Source organism: Mytilus californianus, unplaced genomic scaffold (genome assembly GCF_021869535.1).
Source record: "Mytilus californianus isolate M0D057914Y unplaced genomic scaffold, xbMytCali1.0.p SCAF_2, whole genome shotgun sequence".
Classification (NCBI taxonomy): Eukaryota; Metazoa; Mollusca; class Bivalvia; order Mytilida; family Mytilidae; genus Mytilus; species Mytilus californianus.
In genome coordinates, this window is record NW_026262668.1 from 26,472,458 (window position 1) to 26,496,039 (window position 23,582).

General features: G+C 31.8%; 1 protein-coding gene across 3 annotated transcripts in view; it reads right to left on the reverse strand.

Moving 5' to 3' along the window:
• LOC127729592 (GTPase-activating Rap/Ran-GAP domain-like protein 3) overlaps positions 1 to 23,582 on the reverse strand; it is a 75,517-nt gene that overhangs the window by 2,497 nt on the left and 49,438 nt on the right. For all 3 annotated transcript variants that reach the window (XM_052237411.1, XM_052237410.1, XM_052237409.1), the window contains exons 14-27: positions 22,885 to 23,000; positions 19,942 to 20,043; positions 17,633 to 17,707; positions 16,758 to 16,821; positions 14,801 to 14,848; positions 14,046 to 14,144; positions 13,123 to 13,236; positions 9,251 to 9,414; positions 7,898 to 8,050; positions 6,261 to 6,327; positions 4,774 to 4,854; positions 3,900 to 4,018; positions 1,206 to 1,302; positions 851 to 1,059 (exon numbers count right to left, since the gene is read on the reverse strand). In XM_052237411.1, coding sequence (XP_052093371.1) covers positions 851 to 1,059; positions 1,206 to 1,302; positions 3,900 to 4,018; positions 4,774 to 4,854; positions 6,261 to 6,327; positions 7,898 to 8,050; positions 9,251 to 9,414; positions 13,123 to 13,236; positions 14,046 to 14,144; positions 14,801 to 14,848; positions 16,758 to 16,821; positions 17,633 to 17,707; positions 19,942 to 20,043; positions 22,885 to 23,000 — 1,508 coding nt within the window. The remainder of the gene's footprint in view (positions 1 to 850; positions 1,060 to 1,205; positions 1,303 to 3,899; positions 4,019 to 4,773; positions 4,855 to 6,260; positions 6,328 to 7,897; positions 8,051 to 9,250; positions 9,415 to 13,122; positions 13,237 to 14,045; positions 14,145 to 14,800; positions 14,849 to 16,757; positions 16,822 to 17,632; positions 17,708 to 19,941; positions 20,044 to 22,884; positions 23,001 to 23,582) is intronic.

Genomic DNA, 23,582 nt, shown 5'->3' on the forward strand with positions numbered 1-23,582 from the left:
AAATTGATATGATATACATGGTATACAGGAACATGCTAAACAAATACAAAACCATTCTATGTATTATAAGTGGATGAATTTCATATCATAGACACACAAAAAAGTAAAGCCAAGGTAATGCCAAAATTAATCAATCCGTTTGAGTATTTTGACATTCTTTCAAAGTGTGGATTCGCATGTCGGAAAGGCACCTACCCTATCGATGTGTTATGTTTTTTAATCATCTAGAATGGATTCAAGATATTTCAACATCGCTTATCTACTGATGCTCCTAATAAGTCAGCTTGATCCTATGAAGACTTGTTGACAAAAATGTGCATACAACTAACTGTTTTTTAACTGATCAATTCAAATTTGTGATAAAAATATACCTGTACGATATTCTACCTACATTTATTAAGCCAAATGTCATTTATGTCCCATTTCTACGTCGCGAAAAATGGCATTTTACGTTAGCGACGTTATTACCGTCCATATAATTACATCGTATGCTCTTTAGTTTAGAAATCAGATGTGGTAAAAGTGATAATTTTCTAGATAACATAACGAGATGTGGTATGATTGCCAAGGAGACAACAATCCATTAGAGACCAAATGACGTAAAATGTTAATAGGTCATCTATGAGTTAGGATAGCAACAATAATATATACATATATAAACCACAGCGAAAACATAAAATGAAAGTATGTATTTGACAAAAGTATCGGGAACATTGTACATCGAAACATAACTATCATTTCATCAATAATGTACTTCTTTTCGAGATGAAGAATATATTTCACAGGCACGATTCACCGACGGTTTTTTTTCTAGTTATTGATCTTATTATTGATAAACTACAGTACACACCTGATCATCTGATAACTGAGGATGCACCGCCTTACTTCGTACCAATGGGCTCCGTTTGGGTAAAACACATTTATCAGCACCAACACCAACAGGAGCCAGCAATGGGGTAACTGATTGTTTTCTAACAGGACATCGATCTGTAGCTATATATCCAGTAAGGCACGATAAGGGGATTTTGTAGATGTAACACGGTGGGCGTGTCATTTTGTCTGAAAAAAAAATGATCATGTTTCTTTTGTAATTATGACGTTTAGTTAAGACAGAGAGATGCCTATCTGCCACTCTTTTACTTGTTGCAGATTTATTTAAATGAAAATATATGGCTATACTGTCCGTATCTTTTAACAATACTTACATGAAGGTGATGATGGTGGTGTGTAAGAAAAATCCTTTTCCTTGCTTTTGTCTATTGGCGAATTTGGTCCTGCCGAGGTTGAAAAGAAGATGTCGTCCTAAAATATAAAGGTAATTCTGCAATTATTAAAGGGTAGACAAATGTTGAGAAATCTTAAGAATCCATGAATCAATATTATAATGGATTACGTGACCTGTAGGAAGTCTGGGATGTTAATACTTTATTTTTCACATGAAATAAGCCATCTTTGGCATTATATGCGAACTTTGAAATTTCAGTATACAAAAGTTTTAAAGGTATCAAATTTAATGCACCTGATGGGCAATATCACAATTATCATTTTGGCTATTTGTTAGGTCATTTTTGTTATTATAGCTCTTGATCTGTTTCGGCTCTTATAGCTTTCAAATATTCGGCTCTGGACGTTCCTGAAGAAGGTTACCTCAGAAAAACGCTTCGGACGCATGACGTTTATAAAGAATTGTTCTCAATTTAGTAATATCTCTTCAATGATGCTTGAGGAGAAAAAATTTGAAAATCAACAACTTATTACAACAATGAAGAGTTTGGAAACCAAAAAAGCTATAATTATATAATCATCCCATTTTCTCGTTCGGGAAAAACAAGTTAAAAGGGATATATATGTAGTTACAGAACTAAAGGGGCTAAATAGTCTATGTCGCTCAATTAGGCTTATTTTTATCTTCAACAATGGACTCTCGTAGAATAGATTCATGTAAAAAATCTCATATTTGTTGATCTTGTATTGATGATATTTTTCTCTGTTTACATTTTATCTCTATCGTCTTTAGCTTTTGCCCAAAACACAAAAAGGGTAAACAAAATTATCATTTAAGGGCAATAAAAGAGAGGCGAAAGATACCAAAGAGACATTTAAACTGATAAGTAGAAAATAAACAGACAACGCCATGACTAAAAAAAGAAAAGAAAGCAACAGACAAAAAACAGTACACAAAACACAACATAGAAAACTAAAGACTGAGCAACACAAACCCCGTTAAAAAACTGGGGGTGATCTCAGGTGTTCCGGAAGGGTAAGCAGATCCTACTGGACATGTGGCACCCGTTATGATGCTCATCTTAGTACAAACCCGGTTATGAGTCTAATTTGGTAGGTCACTAGATAGGAAATACAAGCCCTAGAACATCGTATCAACTTGGATATATATATTCCGTATGCAGGAGCTGCTGAATGGTTACTACATAAAAATAGAAAGTGAACAATTGGGAAGCTGAAATCATCTCTTGTGTCGTAAAGTTTTGTTTTCAAACGACCCTCATTGTAAATTTTTAGATGCAAGTCAAGATATAAGGCAGATTTAACTGTATCTGATGCATCCTTTAAAATGCGTATTAACGATTTCGAAAAATTTAACTTATTTGTAGATCTTGTCTTGCTGATAACTTTTGGTATCATATATAAAGTGTCTATTCATCTATTATAATTTCAATATAACAGGGAAAAAGGCATAATTTGGTGAAAATCATCATTAAAGAGAAATGACTCCAAATAGGAGTCGACTGACAAATTCGACAATGTAAACTTATTTTTAGATCTTGTATTGTTGATCATTTTTGTTATTCAAAGTATATCTCTATCTATCATAGTTTTAAAGTTAGGCAACAATGACAAAAATGATAAAATATGGTAATTTATGGCAATTACTCATAAAAGAAGTCGTCTGACAGTTTGATATGTTAGACAGTAGCTTATGATTAGCATTTTGAACATTTCTTGTCTTGTTATATTTGCTATGTTATAGCGGTTTTCATGGTAATAGACAAAACTTGCATCTTATCCCTATGTTCTATTTTTGAAGGCGGGGTTATAGGACACATTTTGTTTTAAACGAGATACCCTAATAATGATTGTAGCAAAGTTTGGTAAAATTTGGCTCAGTGGTTTCAGAGGAGACGATTTTTGTAAAAGTTAATGAACGCCGACGGATGACGACAGACGACGGAAGCCAAGTTTTGGGAAAGCTCTTTGGCTCGTTGGACTAGAGAAGTATGTATTGGTATATAAAACATTGTTTCTGGATTCGTCTTTATCATACAATTTGAATTGGAACGTATTTTAACACTATTATACATAAACATAATTCATTGTAATTAATATAACAAACTATAGGGATACCCATTAGGAAAAGCCTTGGACATGAGTCTTATCCGAAGCACCTCATATAAAAAAATATGTGCGTAAAGAATTCTATACTGTAGAGAGAGAGCAAATGTTGTATCATCCTTACAAGATTAACGGGGATATTTTTATAAAAAAAGGCCTTAATGATTACATCTTTTCCGAAACACCTCATATAACCAATATTTTATAGTATTGCATGAAAAACTAATTCCGTTCCCTCTTCACAATATTAAAAGAGATATAATTTTAAAGATCTGAACATAAGGAGTTGATTGTAGTATATAAAGGAACGGTTATGGACTCATATTAAATTTTACAATATTCGAGGCATTTGATTATTGTTCTACAATTTCCAACTTAGTACATAAACATTAATGGTTAAAATCTAACAATCTGTATCACTTTCTCTTATCGCTGTTAAAATTAATTTACAATGTTTTGCCCTTTTTGGTTATATAATTTTCTGTTATTGTTTTTTTTAGTGGGGAGGGGGGACTACAGCTTTTGTTCATTTAAAAAAAGCAACATACCTTCGATGTAATGAGACATAGGTCTGGCATGGTCATCGTATGTACCAAGTTACCGTTAATAATCAGTCGTATCTCAACCGTGTCTTGGGTAAATGCAAGGATATATGGAAAGGCACAAACTGAAAATAGTTATAAAACGTATTTAACACTTGCCTAGTTTGATTCAATACTGTATTTTGATAGGGAAATAAGCCTGTAAAAAAAGTAGAAAATTAAAGTTTAAACCATGATTTATCATGAGTTTGATATATAAAACTGTTCACATGATAACTGGAACACATTCAGACTCAGTGAAACGCAATGTTGTTGATAAATTGGAAAGCATAATGGTTCACTTTAGATGAAACATATGCATGTTATCTTTATATCGCTTAACTTAATCAGACAGTTTTCTACTTTTAATGTAAGGAAATGTTCACAACATTTGTACCGGATAATAGTTCTTTTAAAATTTATTTAAGATGACACACAGATTATTAACACGAACAGCCATGTTGATATGCATATTATATTGAATTATATTTGAAATCACTGGCATGCTAGTAAAAAGTTTGACGAGTTGCAATACTTGATTCAAACCACTATCAGCATTCAAAGGTGCATCTACCAAATCAAAACAATTGCAGTCAATCGATGATCAATGGAAGAGATTTCCCCATAAATAACCCTTATTTATATGGAAATTAATTTGTTTCTGAAATACATTGGTATTAAGTTTAATTTTTATTTCCTTTTTTTATCTTAAGTAAATCGATGATATTCTAAAATTATATAAATTTATTTAAATATACAATGTGTTTACGCTGATATCCAAATAGACGATATCAGCTTAACAAGTTTATATTGTATGTAGTATTCGATTAGATAAGCTTACCAATTGATTTCGGCTCAGAATTCCAATGGAAATCAAAGTCAAAGGTGATGTCTTCAGACAGCTTTTGAAAATGACTTTCATCTAGAAAAATAAAATCCTATTTTTACAAAGTATACAAAATGTCATATCTGAAATATTTTACATTGCAAACATTAACGACTATGATTGCATTATTCATAATCTTTTAATCCCTGTAACTTCTTAAGCAATATCTTTATTGAGTAATAATTGTGAAGACTCCGTGTAAAATATTCTCAAAATGTTAATTTTATTGATCTTATAGACATTAGTTGTTATTGGCTTTGAACTAGCTGTAAGTAACTGCGAGTACTCGCAGATCTGTAATTAGTGTCTTTTTGTTGTGGGGATGTATAAGTACCCTGCCATGTCCACTCTGTGTTTTTGTTACTTGTTTTTGCTATGTATCTATCATGAGTTAGGCCCTTTTCAACTGATTTTTATAGTTTGTTCATATGTTGTACTGTCCCAGGTTAGGTAGAGGGTTGGGCGCCCGCGAACATGTTTAACCCCGCCAAATTCTGTATGTGTCTGTCCCAAGTCAGGAGCCTGTAATTCAGTCGTTGTCGTTTGTTGCTGTTTATCATATTTGGTTTTCGTCCATTATTTTGTACATAAATCAGGCCGTTAGTTTTCTCGTTTGAATAGTTTGCTCATTGTCGAAAGCCGCACGGAGACCTATAGTTGTTAATTTCTGTTCCATTTGTGGAGTGTTGTCTCATTGACAATCATACCACATCTTCTTATTTTTATATATTCCATTTCTTGAATTTAGTGAAATAAAAGGCGTAATGAATAAAGTTTTATTATGAGATTATAAGTGACGTTTGTATTTGTTTTTTAAGTTTTCCTATAAGAGAAAAAGCTTATCCCCCACCCCCCAATTACCACAACATATATCACAACTAGTTGACTGCCAATCAACTATGCATTAACAACCCAGTAGTGAATACAACATCTCAGATACTGTTATTTTCTCATTTTTATAGAAGGAAAAAACTACTAATTTATTAACCAATTTTAACATTAACCTTTGTTTGCTACTATCGTAGCTTCTATATTAAGGTTATATCTTCCAATGAAATATATACACGTGTGGCTTTATTAGTTTTACTGGTGAAGGTTTACCCTAAAGAACATCACATTGTACACTTCCTTATCCTGTATCATATCACAAATGGTATCAAAGAGATGACATAATATTATCAGGTTTAAACCTTTGATATGATATGACAAGTTTACTGAGAACATTCCTATAACAATATTGTGTTACCAGTATATCATGTGTATTAAACGGAGGAACTTAAAAATTTTGAAGTATAACCTTTATCGCTTTTCACATTGCTAAAATGAATTAACTAAAAAGCATCTACCAAAAAGCCTAAACATCAAATTTGATATCCATTCTTTTATGTTATTCATTCTACATTTTTACATTAACTTTCTGTTCTAAATTAAACATATCTTACAATTATAGCTTAACAGTAACTCCACTTCTTCATCTTCGTAGATATCTAACGATGACACAAGGTTTACCTGAATTAATACAGATCAGTAATTACCATACATGTAAGTGTGTTTCTTTTACTTTATAAATTTGCCATGCAAAGTTTTACATTATCGATCCAGTGAAACATAATATTGATCAATATTGCATTGTAAACAATGAAAGTATGTAAAATTTTATGTAAAATTTAATTTTTGTGCGTCATTTTAAAGAATGAACATTTAGCTCTATAATCCACCATTTTCTTCATAAGGAAATGCCCGTACCAAGTCAGGAATATGATAGCTGTTTTCTATTCGTTTGATGTGTTTGAATTTTTAAAATTGATTTTTTTAGTGTCATTTTGAAGAATGTACGCTTAGCTCTATAATCTACAATTTTCTACATAATGAAATGCCTGTACCAAGTCAGGAATATGACAGCTGTTTTCTATTCGTCTGACGTGTTTGAACTTTTGATGTTGCCATTTGTTAAGGGACCCTCCATTTTATATTTTCCTTGGAATTGGGTATTTTTGTTATTTTACTTTTGAATATCATAGAACATTTAGAAACTGATGCCAGAAAATACAAATTTTCAACTTTACAAGAAATTATCGACATATGACTTTTTCTTCAGAAAACGAATGAACTATTTTTCACATAGGATTGCTTGCATTATTTAGTGAAAAAATAGTGACAGTTATTACTGAAAAATATATGTTTATAATCTTCTCTTATTGTTAATAAATAAATAAAATACATCAACATATAGATAAAAATTAGGGATGTCAACTCGGTGAACAATTACTAATCGAGTACTCGTTGGTTTCATCGAGCGATACTCGAGTAATCGCTCGGGAATATATCTACAACAGGGGAACACGTATTTTACATTCTGTGGTTTGTTGTTCAACGGACGAAAAACCATCAACATAAGAAACTGGGACAAGGAATTACACACCATACTTAATAGCTCATTAGGTACAAGTACTAATTAAGTAAAACAACAATAATCTTATCAAATAATTCAATGAGTACTATTTAAAAATCATAACAAGGAAAAACCATATCAAACAATAGTATATGGTAATCGTTAAGAAAACACATTTAATGCTTACAAAGGCGTAAGGATTAGAAGTGTAACTACTCAGTCACTGAGGATCCCCAGAGGATTCAACGAATTTATTCTATTTGGAAATGTTTTCTTGTCAACAATTATTGGGGACAGTCGGATTTGCAATTTGTAAATTACACTCTTGCACTTGTAGACGAAAATATTTTTTCTGACGGTACTGATTTGACGGAATGTCTAAGACATGTTTAGTTTAAAGTGTTAGCCTAGGTATAGCCAACGTATTTTCGGAGACATCTTAAATGATAACTTAGCGCAAGCATTCGAAACAAAATGTATTTTATTTACTAGTAGGTTATTCGGTGATGCCTATTTAATTTTCCGAAAGAAAATTTCAAGAAGATCAATTTTATATAAAGAAGACAGCAATATTCTAACATGAAACCGATTAGTCGAGTAACGTTTTGGTATTCGATACTCGGTACGACCGAGCGATACTCGAATATTCGAGTACTCGTTGACATCCCTAATAAAAATATATAATACCTTGTTGGCATCAATACTGTACATCTGTAACGTATCACCATTTTTCTCGTTTATTAAGTCAAACTGATTTTTGTACCCAACACATATTTGGTTATCATCTTTACTACCATCGATCAATGTTATAAGTTGAGGCACTTCGAAAGACTGCAGTTCCTGTGAAATTAAAGACATATAAAGTTATCAACGGATGTTAGAAATCTGCATACTAGTGTAATAAAGTGTATTACGTGATTCAAATTTTAATTAGTACAGACGATTTACTACACATAAATATATATATATATATATATATATATATATAAAGTGCCTAGAAAATCAACCTAAAAATGTTAGAGTAGATTTGATTCTTTCTTTCCTCCCCGAGCGGGGCTGGAACCTGTACTTTTCACTTCATACTTCTACGGTAACACCGCCTAGCATTGCGCAGACACCTTATCCCCTCCTCTAACTATAGCTGATAAAAATCAGCTTACGTTTCGGGAGGTTTCACCTTCTCGTAGGAATTAAACAAGGACATCTAGACGCAATACACAAAGTATTTTTAAGTGTACAGAAATGATCATCTACTCATCTCTTTAGTATAATTACAGGATGCTGTACTATTTTTAGAAGCATACAATCACTGTAAATTTATATATATGTATGTTGCCTATGTGTAGTGACAACTGTAAATTATACCTTATCCATCGGATTTCTTATGATTAAGAAATACCAGGCTTTAGAATATTTATAAAGTGCCTAAAAAATCAACCTAACAATGTTAGAGTAGATTTGATTCTTTACTTCCTCCACGAGCGGGGCTGGCACCTGTACTTTTCACTTCATACTTCTACGGCAACACCGCCTAGCATTGCCCAGACACCTCATCCCCTCCTCTAACTATAGCTGATAAAAATCATAAGCTTTATATATATATATATAAAGACATCACACATTTTCATATATAACGACCAGGTACTCCAACCAATATGGCCCATTAGGGTTCTGCATAGGAACACATTTTTTTGTAGTTTTCTGTTTTCAATGAGGTAGATCAGAATTAGCACCGATTCTTATATTTCATTCATAAATGTACTCATGAGTGTAGCGATGAATGTCAGCTTTACAAAGCAATCGACAAATCTATTACAGTAAGGAAGGTCCACGAAAGTGACAATTTCCATCATTTCCATCACCAGAAAGAACTCTTACACAACACGCTTTTTTACGTCGTTTTCGCGTTTTATAAGCAAACTGGATCTACACAACATTGAACTGACCATGTTATTTAACTGAATAAGCACCAATAAACTCTTAAAAGGAATTATATATATATAAAGAAGAGAGCAAGAGTGTTATCAAATTGATGCTTACCCTAACAAATGTAAATTCATTGGCAGGCTCAATATCGACAGTTGGACACCATGATGTCCATGCGGAAGAATGTTTCCATGTGAACAACAATAGACGTCTTTGTATAGCAACTATCATCCTAAGGTATCTGGACTCTGGTCGACTAAGAGCATATAAATGGCAGCCTAAAAAGAATTGTTTACAAAATGGTAATTTGACATATTGACAGATAGTGCATAGCTGCTGGTTGACGATAAGTCTTTGCGTTAACCATCCGCTATGTAGACAGTATTTAAGTTACAGTCGGATTCGCATAAATCAATTTGCGATTAAATTTAGTGTTCATAGAATAAATAGAATTTTGTGAATGTGCTTCAGTGGTTGCCGTATGTTCATGTCTGTCATATTTGTTTTTCGTAAATTGTTTTGTTATACATTAGTCCGTTAGTTTTCTCAATTGAATTGTTTCTTAGTTTCATGTCGGGGCCTTTTGTAGCCGACTATATGGTAAAGGGCTTTCTCATTGTTGTACGATTGTCTGTAAGTGCCTACATCCACTTCATTTGAACTTTTGTGTATATTTGTCTCATTGGCAATCATACTACAACCCCTGATATTTACATTAATCTACGGTTGCAAATCTATGCAACAGTAGATTACTGATGTTCAAATCTCATAAACCGATTTAGAAGTGCATATCAAGGTTAAAAACTAAAACTAAGAACTTGCATTCACTCAAAAAGGAGCAAGACTGGGTGCGCCAATAATGAAAGCATCTTCTGGTGCATTCATAACCCGCCATGTGAATCCACAATCAGTGAAAATGGAACAATCTGTCATAAGTCACAACTCTGTCAGGAAAATTTGACATAAGATATGTCTTGGCTGTTCTCATTTGGCACTTGTGGTATTTGTTCAATAAATTATTGAAGACCTTGTAATTTTTAATTCAAAATGGTATTATTGATATTAAAACTTACTACATAAAGGCAACAGTAGTATACCGCTGTTCGAAACTCATAAATCGATAGAGATAAAAACAAATCCGGGTTACAAACTAAAACTGAAGGAAACGCATCAAATATAAGAGGAGAACAACGACACAACAGAAACACAACATTAAAATGTAACAAACACAGAAACGAACTATAATATAACAATGGCCATTTTCCTGACTTGGTACAGGCCATTTTAAGAAAAAAATGGTGGGTTCAACCTGGTTTTGTGGCATGCCAAACCTCCCGCTTTAATGGCAACGTCAAACACAACACCAAAACGACAACATCACATGACAGGACCACAATACAAATAAATGGGAGAACATATAGGACAAGGAAACACACGGATAATAGCTAACAAAAGGTACTAGGCTTAAAATTCAAAACGCCAGACGTGCGTCTCCTCCACACAAGACCATCCAGTGACGCTGAGATGAAAAAAGCTTGAAAGCCAAAACAAGTACAAAGCCGAAGAGCACCGAGGACCAAAACTTCCAAAAAGTTGCACCTAACACGGCCAGGGTTTTCTGCCTGGGACAAGAACATCCTTATTATTTAGAATAATTTATAATTTTGCAAACAGTAAATTTTATAAAATGACTATATAATAGATATACATGATAAAACCGAAGTGGGGACTAACTACAGAATAAAAACGGATACATTACATAAAACAACTTAATCCAACATATAAAAATACACAGCCGAGTTAGCCAAAGCATCAACGCACAAAGTGACGTCACATTTGAAATTCTAAAAAAAACACACAAAGTAACGTCACATTTGAATTTGTAAAAAATATTTCCCAAAAATAAGATAGGATTAGGATTGATTCAAGATTAGATATGTAATACTGACATTACATTTATTAATAACAATGAAAATTACAATACTCATTAATATCAAATTGTGGTAGTAATTAGATAATTAATTGTATTATCTAGCTATGTCGGTGTTTCTTCTGAATCAAACTGTAAACCAAATATATCGTATAAATTTCGTTGAACCAAACTAAAATCTTATAAATGAAGGGGATGATTAATTATCTTTACCATAACACACGAATATAACAGAAAAGACGTTAAGACATTTGACAAAATCCGACGAGAATAACAAATATAACATCAAAATTAAATACATGAATTTGGGATAGAAAGGTACCGTGACACGTCTTATAGCAATGCGGTTTCACACTCAGCAAAACAGTCACAATCGGGAATAAGTCACGTTCGGTAATTAAAAGATCAGACGACGTAATGACAAACCACAATCTAACACGTGGTAAAAATATCCTTAGTTAGTTTGGACAAAGACACATCGTATGGACTAACCAATTCGTGATGGTGTCCGTAAAATTTACGGAGTGTCATTTTTAATCTGTCCTCCTCGTAACTTTTTTGGAGCAGTTTCTGTGTAAGGAGCACACTCCTGTATATGAAGTCCGTATAGTGTGAACAAGCACGAGAATAACGTATCAATTGAGATATGTAAACACCATACGAAGGGGCAGAGGGTATGTTACTGCTGAGAAATGGGAAATTGATAATTGGGAAGTTGAAATCGTCCCGTTTATCATAGATTTTCGTGTGAAGTCGTCCATCTGTGTCAATATTGAGGAAAAGATCAAGGTATGAAGCAGTCCTTCTAGTATCAGTAGTATCCTTAATTTCAAGTTCACTGGGATATATGAGATGTAAGTATTGGCTGAAATATGAGTTATTCAATGATAGAACATCATCAATATATCGGAAAGTAAAATTAAAGAATTTCGCAAGGTGCTTTTTCTTTTTGTCTTTTAGAAGGTTTTGAATGAATTCTGCTTCATACGAGTACAAAAACAAATCGGCCAGTAGGGGTGCACAATTAGTTTCCATTGAAATACCGACTGTCTGTTGAAATATAAATCCTCCAAACTCAACAAATATATTGTCGATCAAAAAGTCCAGCATTTTGATAATATCATCCTCAGTATATTTTCTGGTAGATTCAGTGTGGTTTTTCACAAAATATGAATTATTGTAACCCAAAACAAGAAATTTGTATCTACGATTCCCATTTTTATAGAAAAAGATCTGTTTAATGAGATGGTGAAGTCGATCTTTCAACTGAGCATGGGGAATAGTAGTGTAAAGCGTAGAAAAATCAAAAGTCTTTATGTTGCTGCAAAATTGCAAAGATTGTGATCGAAGATTAAGCAGTAGATCTTTCGAATTTTTGAGAATCCACATCTGGTTAACACCACTGGTAGAATATATCTCATCACAATATTTTTGAAGCCCATCTTTAACTGTAGAAAGAATAGTAGTCAGTACTTTAGAAAGATGTTTAGTCGAACATTTTGATGACCCAGCTATGTATCGTTCTTCATATGGAGTTTTGTGTAGTTTTGGTATCCAGTATAATGATGGTAAATTTTCTTCGTTTTCTTTGATGTTGATACCAAAAGAAAGAAGGACAGATTTGTGATTTTGTAAAATTTCGTCCTTGGTGAATGATGTTAAAGAATATTTAGGGTTACCAGTAGTTCTATTTATTCCAAGCTCTGTTGTGAGACATTGCAAATAATGGTTTTTACATATGAAGACAATATTATTGGAGGCTTTATCTGCTGGAACAACGACATATTTGTCATGCAAAGAGGATAAAGCATCCACAACATCCTGATTTTTGAAAGGGTTAGTAACTCTTGTGCTCATATTGCATCGTAGTTTTTGAATGCTCTTCTAAATGCATGATCAAATAGCTTTGATCCATTCAGACAAAGTGTCAAGGTCTGGTTCGTCTGGTTCGCGCTTTACCCATTTTCTTGTACATGTTTTTTCTTTAAATATTGTATCACATTCAAAAATAAACAAAATATAAGGTCCTAAAATGAATATTTGAAAAGAAAATAACCTTTGGTCTTCTCAAGTGTGTGATCTTTAAACTCTGTACGACCTCTTATTACTTCTTCATTGCTCTCTCCTTCAAAGTCAACAAGTCTGAAAATAGCTATTTTCCCATCTTTTCCTGTTGATTGAAAATTTAAAAGAAAATCATACAAGGCAGATGTATCTTCACTGCTGGAAATATTAGATTAGACAAAAAGCACCTGCTCATATCATCTTCTATTTTCTATATAATTATTTTATGAAGTCTACTATCTCCGGTATAATTTCCTTTACATCAGCAAATTTTGAAGAATACTGACTAGTTAGGAACAAAAACCTGATCAATCAAATTGTATGCCATGCTAGGCAATATTCCGTGTATTCAACGCACTTCTCGTTTTAAGTTCTTTAAATTGGATATGAAATGATTTTTGTGAGAATGCAACTTAGGAATAATACTGTGTTAATGTTCATATTCGTGTGTTTAGGTTTTAATTAAAGTAGAACAATTGACTTTTTTTATATAGATAAGTCAATGAAACTTAATTAAGCAATTTCTTGATATATTATCAAATTCCTTAAAAAAGAGAAAGAATGCGAACTTTAGAAGTTAATTTTCAATACGGAATCTTGTCTTAGCTTATCATTGTTTATATTTGAGGGCTTTTGTCCAATTAGAAATTTCGTCTTGACTCCAGGTTGTACTAGTCATTGTTGAATTTATTAATAACTTGTTTAATGTCAAGATGATTTAGAGCTAAACAAAAATAGTATTGTTATTGAAAATGTTTTCTACTTGAGTTCTAAGATTATTTCTTATATAATTGTGTTATTGGGATGCTCCCTCTTATTAATTAACCCTTCACATTTCTCCATTATTTACTTTTATATTTCAAAACTGATTAAAATTTGAATAACATAAGAAGAGTTTCCCATTAGTCTATTTACCTTTATCCATCCTACATATTAAAATACCATAGTCTTCTATTACATCTAGTTGCCTTACTGGAATTGTCTTATCAAACAACATTCTAGACGGTGCTCCTTCTAAAATGGTAAAAAGTTAAATGAGAACCTGATATCTGATGACAAAACAGATGAAAGCAATACATAAGGACTACTCCGAGACACAACATTTTCGTGATAAATTATCATTAACCTAATAATGAGAACATTGATATCAAAATCATAAAATTAATATCACGTGACGTCTGTACAGTAGAAAGGAAGGTCAGTGTATATTCGAGCCATCCTGGGTTTGTTGATTAACAATCATTAGTAATTCGCAGCTTGTTTTCACCTTACATGTTGTCTGAGGTATAGAAGTATGTTTTCATGTTAATTTATTCTCGTCATTTATATGTAATATCTGCCCATTGACTTTACGAAAGCAACAATCAAGCAATACATCTTATTTGTATTAAAGATGTGATAAGACCAGAAAACATGACTAATTGTTTGGTTTTTCAATTTCTAATGCCAATTGAAAACACAGATATGGTTAAGTGTTAAAAAAACCCTCGTGCAAATATACACGTATGATTTAATCTACAATTATGAGATTGTGAAATATATTTTTCTGTGTATGTTTTGTAAATCATACAATGTGGAAAATGTTTGTTTGTTCTCATAGTAAGTTGTTGTTGATTTTTTAACTGTACATTGCTTAAATAAGGTTTAAAGGAATGAAGTCACATACATACCTTCTAAAAGAAGCATTCCTGCGTCTGTTGCCAGAACAAGCTTGTCGCCTACAATATCGATATACTTATTAAGATATCTGTATTACACTTAGAACGGTGGCTTAAAACCCTGGCTCATTGCTTGACAATTGAGCCAGGCCTAATACAACGACATGCATTCGTTTATTGGATGTTAGAGTGAGGCATCGTGGGATTGCATTATTTCTTGACATATTGCGGGAAATAATAATATTGCCAAGAATTTATTGAAAATTATTTTCAAATTCCTTAAAAACGCAAATTCCAGAAAAATATGGCAAAAATAATCCAAACAATAGGATTTATATCGTGAATCTCCAGTATTTAAACTATGCGAAAGATATATTTATTGCTTATATAACACGCAAATGAGCAGTAATTCAGTCTTGAAAAGTGGTCATATGGATTGTATTACTCCTGGACGTATTGACGCGAAGAGGAAGCTTGACCAGGATGCCAGGCTATGAGAACTGTGGTAGTAAAAGTGAATTTCTTTTAGGAAATTTGATTCTCTTGTTTTAAATATTTCATTCATAATTTGTTACCCCTCTGGTTTCATTCCAGTCTTAAAAACGTACATGTATATTAAATACATCTGTTTATGGTTTAAAAAAAATCCAGTTATTTCTCATATGTCATTCATTTAATTTAATTCATTTCATCCTTAACAATCCATCTAGGAAATCCTTAGTGATCGCTCTCTTGATTCTAAGGTCATTTTATATACTCTCAGTTTTTTATGATTTGTATATCAAAAAAGGATTTACTAGTATTAAACATCTGTATACTACTATTGCTCTTACTTCACGTCCCCACCCCCTCCCCCCCCAAATGATGGTAATTGTTCAAATTCTTGACCACTTAATTGATCTCATATGGATTTTATATTGAATTAGCATTTTTAATGAATGTGTTGGTATTTTGAATATCAGCAGTGAACATCCCCAAATGTTAAACGTCACTATAACATGAGAAATAACATGAGAAAACGAGTAGATTGCCTAAACATTTCAAATCATATTTATGAAAAAAATTCCGTGCAAAGCTGTATCATCAATTCTAAATTTAATCTTTGTTTCACTGACGTGTTCAATGAATCATAAAACTGATTCTCCAGTATGATAATTTAAATTTACACCATGACGTCATTAATTGTAATTGGAAATCCTGCATTTGTCATGCGTTATTATACAATATGATCAAATTGCAGAAAGATTCCTCTCCTGAATTATAGAAATCTATCATTTTGCAATTATCATAATATCCGGGTGTAAATAAGATAACCAACTCGTACAAACACCCTGACTCAAGGGTGTATCTAATACATAAAACCATTGCATGAGGATATTATTCATACACTGTTCATAAACATCTAGCTACTTTACAGATTTATTAATTGCATTAAAGATATTTGACATTTGAAATAATTCTAGATTTGTATAATGCAGTTGAGAATTATAGTAAGTACTCTTAGAGTAGGAAAAGTTAGTAAACGGGAAAATCAAAATTAATTTATTAGTAAAAGGTAGAGTAAAACTTTAAGTTTAAACAGGAAACCTGAAATTCAAATTTCGCAGCATTGTGTAATCATTTTACAAATTAAAAATGATAGTTAACTTCTATGCAAGACTCCGCACTACATTTAAGAAACTTATTCGAGATTTCCCGTTTAAAAATCTTTATCAAAACGATATGACTGTTGATGATTCCATTACACATACAGGTACGAAAGGTGATGTATACTAACGCCGACGCCGTTCAAAGTCAAATTTCAAAATGAATCTTATTTTGATTTAAAGAATCAGTATCATGACTCTCACTGTTATTAGTTTATCTTGTTATTTTCGCAGACATACTTTGCTGTAAAGATAATTAACTGGTTCTGTTTTATGATGCGAAGGTATTAATCAAAGCATATTAATCAAATAGTAAATCTTACCCCAAGAATCACCACAATGTATTTGATTTGGAAAATCCATAAAACACTCTTGCGGTTCCCAGGGCTGCAAAAGAGTTGAAAATTAATTCATTAGTGTTTCAAAACTGTAATTACTTAACTGAATAAAACAAATCTAATAATAAATAAGATGAACGCCTAGTACATTTGAAAATATATCAGCCTTAGGTATTAAAGCTTTTCCTGAAAAATTAGATAAATAATTATTATAGCGTACTTGCAAACATTTCTAGAAAAACTTAATTGCATTAGACTTATAATCTCAATATTCAATTCCAATGACCAGATTCTAGATTAATTTGCACTGTGCATAACATGCTATATATTTAAAAATAAACTCAGAGCTATAATTTCATTGAAAAAAAAACGCTACTGTCAACATTTACTTATTTTTATCGAAAGTATATGATGTATAATACTACTAGTCATAGTCCATTGTATGCGTCATATGAATAATATGGAGTCTCATATTGATACATTTCACGATATAAGTAGATTAATGAGAATATAAGATGATTACCAAATTAAAAGTTGAAAAAAGCTAACACAAATATTAGCTGTAGATTTAATAGATACAAACCTGAAGGAAATATGCAGTATCAAAGGTTTTTTTTTTATAAAAGTAAGTAATGGCGAAGAAGGCTGTGACATAGCAGAGCTGTCTTGTTAAATTGGTGGCTTTGCATTTAATATAAACACTTTCTATTTTCAGAGCTTTACTATGTATGAAAATATATTTGCGCCAGTTGACTTAGTCACTTTCTATGAAAGCTGTTCTATTGTAACGCAAAAAAAAAACAAAAAAAAAAACGGAAAAATAATTCTGCAATGGGAACTTGATTTATTAATAACAGTACCTCTCTTTTAAGTATTCCAGTCGTTACTGTGCTGGTTGGAGCATCACCTTTCAAAATAGTTTTTAACTTCAAAGTCTGAAATTAAAAAAAAAAACAAAATACAATTAAGTACTAAACAATAACTTAACAGCAACTTTTCCCCTAAAAAAACAACAAAAAAACAAAATAAATAAAACCCCCAAAAATGGACAGCTATGAATTTGTTAGTTACATTTACGTGCATAACTCTCAACATCGGACTTGAACTATTATCATTTTTCTCATATACGACACAATACGGTTACAGTAATATGTTTTCACAGAGATTGCTTACTCTTTCAACACATCTGTGTTCATCCAAGTCTGAAGTGGGTTTTATTTATGTCGATATTTTTTTTTTGTAATGTTTTGTTGGTTCAATTATGTTTCTCTAGTCACTTTATCACTAGTTTCCTTCGATTTGTAGTTTCTGAGTTCCCTCCAAGACTCGTCATTCATAAGCTATTGTTGGTGTAAAAAAATGAATGGTCTGAATGTTGAAAGGTCTGACATTACATTCGCAGCTTGGAATCGCCTGTCGGGTGATTAATGCATAGCAGGATACGCTTACACTGACGACGCACCAGGTACCACTCCAGTTAAAGTTCATGCGATTCTTTCAGTGTTTTTATCTTGATTTATGTATTTAAAATGACTTAAAGAACATCGATAGTCAGCTGTTGACTATTACTAATTATCTGTTAGAAATCAGCATATCTGTTTATTATGTTCATTTACACCTGCTGAGAAATCTACCATGAGACGAATATAAATGAAAGACTTTTCCGGGTAACATATGTTTGTTTATGATATTTCTTTGTATTGATCAAAGGTAAAAATAAAACAAATAATGTATGATATCAGCATATCCGTCTGATGTTTCAATAATTGTCATATTTTCCCCATGGAATAGATCATTAATTGACGAAGAATCTGCTCCAAAATAAGTCTTGTGACCTTTTGACTTTTAAAAAGCAGGGTGAAGATGCAAAATTCATAAAAATAACTTGACAATGATTCACAAAAACCATATAAATAACTTATCGAATATATGTATGACTACTATGGTTTGCAATTTATGTATGATGTCAACACTATATATTATTTAAAAGAAGGAGGTGGATATGCCAAAGGGAGGATGAAAACGCGTAAGTCCAAGAGACAGAAAGAATCATTGCAAAACCGAAACACGACGAAAAGACAATATTCATCAAAAATATCATACGAATAACTCGTGTCAATTTTTTACAAAACAGTGTCGGAGGGCTTATAATTTGTATAGACTGATAGCTCAACAGCGCCAATATATACGCAGTATAAGTAGTTAGAACAAAATATACCAATGTTACTGGGCAATGCAACAGTCTGCAAGATAATTACTTAGTTTTAATGTGTCAAACTATCAATGCCGCAAAGTTGGAATTTCTTTTTGCAAATGAAAATATGTGTTTTATACTAGCGAAAACTGTAATGAAACTGATATAAATCGAAAATGTATTTCATACCCATGATAGTTTAAAATAGAATTGTCTTATAATCTCTCATAATCTCAGTATAATATTATCATATTGTATATTCTATCTGTAACAATCAAAGAGGCTTGAATAACGTATTTGTCTTGTCTTGCTAGTTTTTCAAATTACATAAATAAGGAAAACACTTTCGAAGCTCAGCATGTGGTATCTGATAATCATATAATCGTGGTATTAAAAACAGTAACCAAATAATCAATAAGTCATTTCTGTAAATATGGCAATTAAACAGCTTATCGTCATAAAGATATTAATAATTAATCATCATAATTTAGACCATTTATCATACAATTAGCATAAAATTAAAATATTCACGGGAAAATCAACCGCAGAGACCCATCATCTAATTTAGTGTTGCCATGAGTTATCTTTGATTTGGTCGTAATTATGAATTAACTGTTTACAAAACTTTGATTTTTTTCGAAATACTAAGGAATTTCTACCCCAGGAATAGATTCCCTTAGCTTTATTTGGTAAAACCTTTCGGAAATTTGGGTCCTTAATGCAGTTTAATTTCGTACTTTATTTGACATTTTTAACTTTTTTTACTCGAGCGTCATTAATGAGTCTTATGTAGACGAAACTCGCGTCTGGCGTAAACAAATTTAATCCTGGTATCTATGAAGAGTTTATTAGTCAAGTTTACTACTGTGCCTGATATTCAAACCTACAATAAGTTTAAACTTTCGAAACAGATCAAACACATTTTTTCTTCCAGTATTGAATTTTATACAATATGTTTTAATCAGTCATATCTACCTGCCCGACTCTAACAAATTCTGCCCGTCTTGCTTCTTCTTTCCGCGAACTTTGGACATCTTGAATAACATCACTAAATGCTCGCCGGTACAACATATTATTCTACAAAAAGTACATAACATATATTAACCAATATATACTGCGTATGCCTGTCACGGTCTCTGTTTTAATTTGACAATATACAGTTGTCACAAGGGACCTGTACAGTCTGGTGTAAATATCCAGCTTCTTGCAATATGGGAATTTAATGAATATCTGACGTTGTTATGTCATAAATATTACGGGTTCAAATACATGAAATAATCAAAGAAGGAACCAGTCCGGAATAGAATTACCAATGTCGGCCTTGCAAAAAAAGAGTAATTTATCTAGCTCTTATATTGTGAAGTGTAAAATGATACATACAATGTTCAGTTATTCATTTCCGTTTGTTCGATAGTTTGTTCTTTGAACAATCATATTAAAGTCACCAATTTACAGAATTAATCTATGTGGTCATAGGATTTCTATTATTACGTTTCCAGGGTTAATTTCCCTCCGGTTAATTGATTTAATTAGCTATTCTTTCCAAAAATATATTTAAATGTGTATGTGAGCTATTGCTGTATGCTATTGTATACATATTTTGCATAATCAAACAGTGACAGAATAAAATGTGTTAACGCTGATTTTGACGGATATATATTTATTGTACTAATTGCTAAAATATATAATCATGTGTTATTAGGTAAGAGTTATAAGGAAACATTGTTTGGAGGGCAGTATTAATGGGAATGACCTATTGTCGTTCTCTGTGAGTAGATTGACTTAGTGGCATATATTAAAGTAGTTCATATCATATAATATCATCTGAGCACTCTGGGTATGTGATTCCTTGAATTGAATGAACTGGCATGTTTAGAATAGGTATCTTACATTTATTTATTCTCTGTTAATGAACAGTACATCCCAAATGGTATTATTGTTTACTGAGTCGCTAATTTTTTCAGATATTTCATATTTAAGGGCTTGATTAATAGAATGAGTTTTTTTTTATTTAATGCTTCAAATAATTTACATTTTTTTGGGGTTTAATTTTATCAACAGTCACACGTACCTATTGAGTTCAATACTGCAATTTGAACTTTTTTATAATTGGATTGCAGTCTTGTAAATATTTAACCAACATCTTTGTCTAATTAGTTCTTTATTAGATATTTATGAAAAAATAATCAGCAAAATCCTTGCTTTGTTGTCTTGCTTTTCAAATGTGTAAACACTAAGGTTTGATGAGTTGGCAGTAACAATAGAATGAAACAACCAATGCATTTAAACAGAGGCGACATGTATTTTAAACCTATTTATTTTTATCAAAATATTGGGCCAATTCGTTGTTCATTCTTTATCAAAACTAATCAAACATTGGCAATCATACCACTTCTCTTTATTTTTATAAAGCTTATAATTTGGAATGCCAGACACGTGTTTCGTCTACTAACGACAAAAGTAAAGGCAACAGAATCAAAACACTTGAAGTAAATATTTCAAATATTTTGTGGGATATTCGACTTATGCCATATATAATTGATGATAGAAAAACAGTTAGTGTTTTGGATAATGTAAACATTCTACGAAAAATTGATTTATAGAAAAATGACTGTGTTTACAAATTAAACTTGTCCACTTTATTTATAATGGCCGTGTATCAAAATTTTGAAGCTTGTTGGTCATTTCGCTTGTTTAGTGCATGACCTATGATTTTAATCTCATCTACAAATTTATTCAACTAATTACACAATTAACATAACGTTTACAACCGCAAGATTCTCCAATTTTAAAATCAATTCAACTCCGGAAATGATCCATATATTACCGTTGTGAATGAATTATTAGGTTTTATCCTATTGTAGCAACAACTACTAGTAATTGAAAATAGAAAATAGGTACGTTACATCATGAAACTGAACAATATTTTGTGATGTCACAAAAGGTGTCTGTTTTGGTTGAATCACACTGATCATGATACTGATCAAACAATATTGTGTTCCTAAAGATTCGACAAAGAAACATATTCCCACAAAATACTACAATATGACAATAAAATATTTTTAATTCCTTTCCACATAGCACCAAAGCACAAAGATTGTTGGTCCTATTAGAAGGAACATCTTATGATATAAGTACATCTCAAAACAGTATAATAGGTCAATATATCATTTCATAATCTATATATATGCAGACATAATATTTTACTGTACTGAATGGCCAAGTAGCAAATTAGTGAACATTACTATTCAACTTTATGAGAAAATACTGCTAAAAGCAACGAACAGCCCTTTCGTAGAGGGAGGGAAAAACATAATCATTTCTAGACTAAAGAAGATATGCTGTGTATGATAATTTTAATCAAAAGTCAAGAAATATCCACATCAATTTATCAATCACTATATAGCTATACAGAAGTGTTTTTTTATTTGTATGGGAGGTAATGCTCAATCTATTTGATTTTTTCTCTCACAGATGGTGGCAAAAAGTTATGTGAGCAAATATGATTTCATATTTTCTTTCCTGGCATTGGGAAAGTAAAATAAGTGTAACAAAAATATCAAACTCCAAGGCGAAATTAAAAGGAGGAAGTCCTCAAAAACTGACAAAGCCATACATTATCAACCAACGAGTGAAAAACAACTGTCATATTCCTGACTTGGTACGGGCATTTTCAGACGAAAATGATGGGTTAAACCTGGTTTTATAGCTTGCTAAACCTCCCAATGATATGACAGTAATTTTAATACGAAAAAGTGTATATATTTTGATTGGAATAAATATAACCAATGTTATAACTTTGAAGAATAAGGGGTTTCAACCGATATGAAAATCAAATCATAAATTTGAGTGACCTATATAAAAAGAGATACAATATCATAAAGTATAACTAATAAAAATACTTAATTAAGTGTTTACCTTGTTGATTTCTGACATATAAACTTGGTATAGATTTTTAATTAACATTTCCAACGTTCGTTCTCTCTTTTGTGCAAATAAAGGGTTATTTATTGCCGCCTTTTCACCATTTATTACTGAAATAAAGATAAAATAGAAGATGGAAATGCAATTACGCGAAAATAGTCTTGACTAATGGGCTTTGATCGCCATTAGTATCAGCTGTCTTGTCTGATGACTAATAACCGATTTACATAAGAATGGATTGTTTATTTCCCAGAATAACTTCGACAAAAGGCTGACTATTTATTTTTGCCAAATATGTCAATAAAATAGCAAAATAAAACAGATACAACCCTAAATTATTATAGACAAATGCTTAACATGACACCTACAAACCTACGCGTCATTGTAATGTTTCCGTCATAAGATGCGCATCTCGGATCCTGTAGAAGTATCACGAAAAAATCTAACAAACACAAATGTTGTTTGAACATAAAAATATTGAAGAATTAATGAACCCAAATTTGCACATGGTAATAACACATAATCTACACCTCTCAGTTTTGGTGTAATTTTATGGATGAGAAACTATCTACTGATTTTTAACCTTTTAATTCCATAGTTTTCTATCATAAAAAAACTCACAAGTCACCAGTAAAAAATCCCTAAACTCTCGATGGACATAAAAATATTGAAGAACTAATGAACCTAAAAGT